The sequence below is a fragment of the Myzus persicae genome, unplaced genomic scaffold (assembly GCF_001856785.1).
Source record: "Myzus persicae strain clone G006 unplaced genomic scaffold, MPER_G0061.0, whole genome shotgun sequence".
Classification (NCBI taxonomy): Eukaryota; Metazoa; Arthropoda; class Insecta; order Hemiptera; family Aphididae; genus Myzus; species Myzus persicae.
Window position 1 is genome coordinate 28,250 of NW_019101471.1, and position 8,446 is coordinate 36,695.

Genomic DNA, 8,446 nt, shown 5'->3' on the forward strand with positions numbered 1-8,446 from the left:
AATAAGAAAAAAAATGTCAACCAGAAAACACTGTACAATTACAATTTTGGTAAATAACTAGCTGGCCATTTTTTACTCTAATTTTTGTTTTTTGTTATACCTATTATCTATTAACGCTCCGTAGTCTGAAACTAACTCCAATACTCAACCTTAAATATTTAGTATCTAAAGTGGAAAAATGTTGACTTGATACAGATTATAGGTTAGGTTATGTAATACATCAAATGTTATACAGTTCAACTACATATTTATGCATATAGTATTTTATGATACAATTTATTATTAATTTTTAATTTTGTTATTTATACTAAAATGATTAGCAATAGTAATTCACAATATAAATATAAATATATTAATTAATTAACTAAGAATTTACTCAAAAAAAAATATTTTAAAAGCATGCTTATTAAATTATTAGATATTTTAATTTTCTATATACATTTGTTTAGTGGTTGAAACATATAGTTGTATAGGTGTTTAACATTCATTAAATATCTATTATATACGATTAGATTAACGTCATCTAATACCTAAAAATCTATTACTGAAATTATTTAAATTAAATTACAGTTTATTTATATTATGATTTAAAAACATTATGAAACAATATAATTAAATTGAATTTATCATAGGTAAAATAAATTAATTTAACATCGGTTAGCAATCAGCATATTAAAAAAAAAAAATAAAGTTTTTCAAGTATGTAAATTATACAATACACTTACGTTTACTAATTTTACACGAAAGTTAAGAAAATAAATAAAATACATTTTAACTAAAAATGTACTTTTTATATTGAAACAAGAACTGCTAATTAAGTAATCAATCTTAGAATGATAACAACTCAACCATTGATTTTTATTGAATAATCCCATGAACAAGACCCAAATGTCCCTTTAAATGCGCCTTATGAACAAAGTTCCTATGACAGTATTCACATCTAAATTGACGCGGTACACCACATTCATACTTAAGATGCACTTTTAAATTAGATTTTCGGCTTTTTCCTTTATACTGACGGCCACATTGGTTTGGACATATAGCTGGATCATATAATGCTGCCATATCTAATCTCTCTGAACCTTTTACTGAAATAAAATAATAGATATTTAAGTTGTTAGATTGGTAATAAGAAAGTAGAAAAACAATATGAATTATATACAGATTCATTTTTTAATATTTTGAACATAAGAATTCAATATTTACCATGAATTTAAAATGAATGCAGTATATTATTATCATTATAATATTATTTAGCTTCACACAATTATTAATTTAAAAAGTAAATCAATATAATAAATGCTTAATAGATAAATACAGTGGATATCACCTATTATGACCATCAGCCTTTCGTTTATTACATACAATTTTAAAAAAAAAGTTGAATAATTTTAGTATTCTAAATTTTATCAGCAATAATAAGCATTTTTAAAATTTGCAATATAAAAATTAAAAATGTATTAATTGCCTCATCTTCTTCATTTTTATTAGAAATGTTATAACCAATATCTAGATCAGTTAATACAGCATTTCCCAACCTTTTTTCCTTGTGGCAAACTAATTCCAACCCATATTTTACTGAGGCACACTTGTCACTGACTTATATATGTGTACATATTTTTTTTATAGTAGGCTTTCATCAAATTAATTATTAATACCAAAGCAGTTGTATACCAGTTTATTGCTAGCAAATAATTTAAAATGGTGTGTTTATTTAGAATAGAAAAAAAATATTATTACAATTATCTTAAATATTACATTAATTAATTTCAACCAATTATCGAAATCTTTCATAAACATTTATTAATAATCGTGAAATTTTGCGGCATACCTATAATGGCCTCTGGTTAGGTTAGGTTAGGTTAGATTTCCCGCCGGTTGGGAAACACTGTCTTAATACTTCTATTAGTTGTATATTATATTGTACTAAAATATATTTTAAGTATATTGCAAACATAACCAATACATGTAATACGCCAATAATATCAGTATGTTCTATATAATGTTTTACTACCAATATGTCATTATAGCTGAGGTCATTCTAAAGTGATCAGTCTGTAAATATTTATAGATATTTAATTAAACTGTAATTACATCAAATATCTGTGGTTAAAGAATAACAAAAATAGTGAGTGCAATAATTTAATTAGTTACACATTTGGTGGCATTTTTTGATCGCCAAAGAGATAATTTGGAACCATTTTTCATGAATTAATTTTTCAGTACCTGTTCAGTTCAAGTACCTATCAAGTTGTAAACTTTATTGTGTAGATATTGAGTGATATCATATATTATAATAAACATTACAAACATGTATTTTATTTATGTCGTTGCAATGCAAAAAAAACATTTCTTGTTTTTTACATTAATTATATTCTTATATCATATAAATTGGTATCATACCAAAATAACTCAAGTATGAAAGGGTTGGAGAAAAGAATAAGTATTTTTTTAAATTTTTGAATCTGAATTAATTACTTAAGTATAAAACATAATTCTAAATTTTTAAACTTTTAAAAGTAATATTTTATTCTTAAACTATATAATAATAATAATAATAATAATATATATATATATCATATAATATATATATATATAATTATATTAACATATATAATTTATTCATATTCTATTACATACACCTATTCTAAACAGCAGTCTTGACACAAAAACAGAAAGTAACATCAGATGTTTTGTATAAATCTATAACAGAAGTATAAAACTGATTATTTTATTCAATAGTACTGAAATTCTAAAATATTTCAATATATTTGATTTGATAATTAGTTCATAAACAATAGCATGTATAAAAGATACAGTTTGTGATAAGTATTGACACTAATATTTCTAATGATCCATAAAACATGAATAGATGAATAGACGATCAGACTTTATCACCATAAGGATCATATTTCATAATCATAAGGATAATGTTTATTTTCAAAAAGCATTTAAAAAACAAATCAAATTTAATAAAATATTAAAAATTATTTTAATATAGGCATAAGAATCATAATGCACTGGCAAAGATCGCTGGAAGTCGCCTTATTAAATAAAATTAGTTTAACTTATTTTACATTAAAATATAATAAATTATCTTATGGTATATTAGGGCTAATACAGTTTTAATACTTGTTAAAACAAATAGATCTGTAACATTGAACTCAATATACAACCAAATATAAATTAGTTATAAAAAATAAATTGAATACAATAAATAAATATGTATGTAGCTAATATCTATAAACGAAATACACAGTTGTGATGGATTAGGACATTTAGCATCTCAGACATGTTTTTTATGTTTGAAAAAAAAGTATGTATATAATTTAAAGCATTAATAATAAAACATTTCTGTAAAAAAATTATATTTTATACAATTTTTAAAAATATTTTATTCTAAAGCACTAATTAACTGTACATTTGAATCACTTTAATTTCACAAATATTGGTAATTTATAAAATAAGCTTATTGTAGCAGCTTAGTATAGTACTATTATTTGAGTGTTATATATTTAGATGAGTGGAATTGAGTAGAAGGGGATAATTATATTGTAGGTTGGATATAACACTAATTATTATGAATAATCAATGTTTGTACAACAACATTTTGTATATGTGACGCATAATCAATCTCATATTAAAAAGTTGTTCTGAGTGGAAAACGGTTAATCCTGTACTTCTTGTAATTCTTAAGTTTTTTCAACAGACTTTATGTCCAATCTTTAGAAGCGCTAACTGGGAGTTGTAAATCATTTCTTCTACATAAAAAGGGCATTTGCAAAATAGATAGTTTAAAAAAAAAATATACGTAATTGCAAAATTAATACATTTCTAACTTCAAACAAAAATCTAAAATATACATGAATATAAATAGTCTTATAAACATACATTTCATATTTTTCAAATGGCATGTTTTTTGTAAAATATATAATAAAATATTAACATACCTAGAATTATTTTTAAAGAAGACAAAAATATTCTACATTATTATTTAACTATACTCTATACTACTAAATGAAGTTGCTTTCTTTTGTTCAGGATTAACTCCCAAACTACAATTATTCAATCGTCGTGCAGTTTTTTTTAAATTAAAGAGGACATCACAAAGAAGGTTTTAGGCATAAATGTAATCTGATAATGTTAATGAATAATTAGTTATTATTAATTAAAATAAACCTGTAAATTGTATACCTATACCTGTTTTAGTAAGAAATAGTCGCTGGCTGAAAATAAATAATAATCAAACTCGACAACCACAGATGCTTCTAGGCAGGTCGGTATCGACGTGGAATAATAAACAATAATTATAATTATTTATTTTAGTAAAAAAAAAATACAATTAATTTTATTTGATTATCTATTATTAGTAATTATAATTAATGGTGTTACATTAGTTATTGGTAGAAAATAACTAATGACTAATCTAATTTTCACAAATTACTTGCTAAGATGGTTGAGTTACACTTATAGCCACTCATTAGCTAATACACAGTCGAAATAAAAAATAAAATAAAAATAAAAAATATTATTCATATGGAGTATTTACCTAGCGTGGGGTACGATACTAATAGTATAATATCTATATCTACAATAATGCTATATAAAATTAAGTCGCTCTTTATTGTTCAGGATAAACTCCTAAACTACTTATTCAATCGTCGTGCAGTTTTTTTAAAAGTAAAGAGGACATCACAGAGAAGGTTAAGGCATAAATTTAGTCTGATAAAGTTAATAAGTAATTAGTTATTATTAATAAAAATAAATTTGTAAATTGTATACCTATTAAACATTTTGCGCGGCAGGTATTGTGCTCTCACGTTGTCTGACGACGATTTTGACTGTTATTTATTAATTGTTGATTGTTGGTTGGTTTAATCATTTGAAGGCGTACATTTGATTGAAGGTTATTACTAACGTACTACTCTCATTTTTGAAAATTTCTAGACGAAAGTAAAGCTACTTGTAAGCGATATAATTTTTTTTTTTACTTTACAAGGAATCAGTGGTGGTGACTCTAAATTTATATGGCTACATTACCATGGAGACGTGACTAAAAGTCGTTCAAAATAAAAATAATTATTTAACATCCAGAAAATAAATATTAAATTAATATCTGAGAAATCTTGCAATAGCGAAGCATTGCTGGGTCAGCTAGTTATTTAATAAAAATGTTGTCTTTAACTATTTTTTTATTTAATTTGTTGCCCTATGAATTTTTAGTCCTATAAAACCATTTCATTTTTTTTTATCATGGATTCATACAAACTTAGTTTATACATCATTTAATTTATAATCTTTTCCAATGACAATTTTGTGTTTGCATCCCATATGTGTCTTAAGAGTACATTTGTGTTTAAATGTTCGATTACAAATATTACATTTAAACATGCATGGTAATCCACATTCATAAACCAAGTGATTTCTAAGATTTGTTTTACGCCATTTTCCTTTATAGCTCCGACCACAATTTCGTGGACAATAAGCAGGATCATTTTGAACAAACTCGTTAATGCGAACCAATAATCCTAGAAAATAAAAATGACAATGTTTTAAGGATAATTTAAACAGATAAATTAAATCAAAAACCGGATCCATACAAAGCGCTAAGGTAATAAAAATAATAATTCAAGTTATTTGACTAATATAATATAATAAACTATAATTGTTTTAAAAATAAACTGTTTTATATGATTTATAAAATATTTCTTAATTCAAATTTGATTTGAAAACTGTGGAGTAGCTGGAATTTTGCAGTGTACAGACATGATATGCGTGTTCAGGTTAACTTTTTGGGCAAACATTTTTCCACATATGGTGCATTTAAATCGAGGCGGAACACCACATTCGTATTTAAGATGACGATTCATAGTAGCACGATGGTTATACGAACGTCCACAATTTCTAGGACATAAATATTTCAGTGGAAATGTGAATAACCGTCTAGAGTTAACTATAAAAAAAAAAAATTGTTAAGGTACTATGAAAGATTATGAAAATAAGCAATACAAATCTTAATTAGCGGGCTTATGTAAATAGGACAAACTTGTATACATCTATGGTAAAGTGATAAATGGGGAAATAACCGGGGTTAAAGGCATCCATGAATAATTTGAAATTTACTACATGGATATAAAATCATTCATAAGTCAAATCCTACAATGGCCAAAATCTATATAATATGCAGACTATAGTATCCATGTTTGGCATTGGCTGATGTATGCTTCAACACCGTCAATAGTTCAAACGATTAACCACATTGTTGTGAAAATCACACTAGTTATATAATAAAGTAAGTCCGTAATCTAAATGTCTATATGGTTAATAAGTAATATTACTCAAGTCATATTCATATATTAAATACGGATTTAGTCATAAAATTCATTATATCTCTATGAACTTGCATACAAAGTTTATATGTATATATATTATATATTATATTCATACAGAAACTTTAATTTATTTTATACTTCACACAGTGATACATAATTTTTTTTTCTCATTCAAGTTGTTTACTTGTTGTTTATTTCACCCAAAATCATATGATCATTTCACAACTTAAAACAATAATAAGTGCTGATTTGGTGAATGTAACTTTTATCATTTTCTTGTATCAGGTTTTATAGCATATTAAACAATGTTCTAAATTAATAACTGAATACTTTAATTAATTACTAAAATAAAATGATATCAGTTGATGATATTAATTGTACCTACTTGTACAAAATCAAAACTTAAACAATTATATAATATCATAAAATATATCACTATACAAACAAAGTACATGATTTCTAAAACAAACTAAACATCTATTTCTTCAAAATAATAAATAACAATTTAAAAAAAAAACCACCCACTTCCTTATTTTTTCAACACTCAATTAGTTTTTACTTATGTTTATGAAAAAATCAAAACATTAAAACTCCATGAAAGTTGAAAAATATAACAACACTAATTATTTTCAGAATTTGTTTGCAAGAAACTGCTATCCAAAAATGAGTACAGAATTGAACATTTACTTTTCCCAGTTATATGCAAATAGTAACTTACTAAGACATTGAATTTTGTACTGATATAGTCTATACACATAGAGTATTTCTGTATAAGGACATGACATTGGCATACTTTTACTTTTTTATACACCAGTAAATCAAAACACAAGGTTCATACTCACATAATATGCATTATTGTATAAAATAATAATATAAAAAAATATTGAAATTAGTGGCTATAAGTAAATTGCAGAAGTATAACTCTATATGTTTGAACATATAATCTTTATAAAAACTTTTGTTAAAAAGTCAAAATGCTAACTTAATATTATAATATAAAAAAGAGATAAATAAATAAATTCATATATATATTAATAAACTAATGTATAACCTCAATATTTAAGTGCCATCACTGGGTGGCTGTTTTTATCAAGCCTTTCCATGTATTATATTATCTCAGCTAATACTCTTATTGTACCCATGAGGTACAGATTGTGTATATAATAATAAACAAATTTAATAAAAAAATAAAAAAAAGTCAAAATATTGAATGTTTAATAAAACTTCTTCTTCTTCTTGTGGCCTTTAAATAAGGACCATAAAGGCCCTTGGCCGCTTTTATTATCCTTCTCCACTGATCCCTGTCTTTTGCAATATCGATGCTGAAAGAATTGTTCATTTTGGACAGGTCTCCCTTCACCGTATTAAACCATCTCTGGCACGGTCTCTTCACTCTTCAAGGACCTCTTTTCAGTTTGGTTCTCCACCACAACTTTTCTTAGGGGGCAACCTTCTGCCCGCCACACATGACCTGTCCATACTACAAATGAATTGACATATAATTAGATTTTTATAAAATCTTTGTAGCTAGTAATTTTTTCTTCTATCAAATATTCTTGAATCCACATTATACACTGGCCCATATATTTTCCTCAGAATTTTTCTTTTAAAACTTGTGATTTTTTCTTCATCTCCTTTTTTGCTTGCACATTTTCACATGCATATGTTGCAATGGGGCGCTTATATGTGGTGTATAATCACTCTTTTGTTTATCTCTTTCATAGTATAATAACTTCTGTTTGCCATGCACATTTTAAGGTTGATTTCATTGTTAATATTATTTTTCTCATTGTTGTTTACTACTTCTAGACATTTAAATTCTTCTACTTGCTTGAATAAGTATCCATTTACCTTGATGTTGTTCTTTTGGGTCACCTGTCTTGACATAACCAAATATTTTGTTTTTGCTTCATTAACTAATAAATCCATATTATAGCTAGCTTTAAAAAATCTCTTTGCCTTTTTGTCTTTCTATTTCCCCTGTTTATAATAAACATCTTTCAAAAAGTTTTCTAAAACAGTATCTTTCTTCAATTTAGAAACAAAGAAAAAGGATTGAAAAATTCAGAAACATTTTTAGCTACTTTTATCAGTTCCTACTATCCCAAAAAAAT

The 8,446-nt window shown here is 25.1% G+C and overlaps 1 protein-coding gene across 1 annotated transcript; it reads right to left on the minus strand.

Annotated features, from left to right (window-relative positions):
* Positions 1-858: 858 nt before the first annotated feature.
* LOC111029270 (gastrula zinc finger protein XlCGF8.2DB-like) lies at positions 859-7,671 on the minus strand. The gene is made up of 3 exons (XM_022308235.1): positions 7,557-7,671; positions 5,382-5,528; positions 859-1,088 (listed from the first exon to the last, which is right to left on the minus strand). The coding sequence occupies exons 1-3, from the start codon at positions 7,669-7,671 to the stop codon at positions 859-861; spliced, it is 492 nt and encodes a 163-aa protein (XP_022163927.1).
* Positions 7,672-8,446: the final 775 nt, after the last annotated feature.

What these genes read in the sequence shown, in the direction of transcription:
- LOC111029270 (XM_022308235.1), bottom strand. Translation starts at nt 7,671, where the DNA reads ATGAACAATTCTTTCAGCATCGATATTGCAAAAGACAGGGATCAGTGG. An exon ending in GGCCACAAGAAGAAGAAGAA is followed by an intron (nt 5,529 to 7,556) that starts GTTTTATTAAAC and finishes TTTATTTTCTAG; the next exon opens with GATTATTGGTTCGCATTAAC. An exon ending in ATTACCATGCATGTTTAAAT is followed by an intron (nt 1,089 to 5,381) that starts GTAATATTTGTA and finishes ATTTTATTTCAG; the next exon opens with TAAAAGGTTCAGAGAGATTA.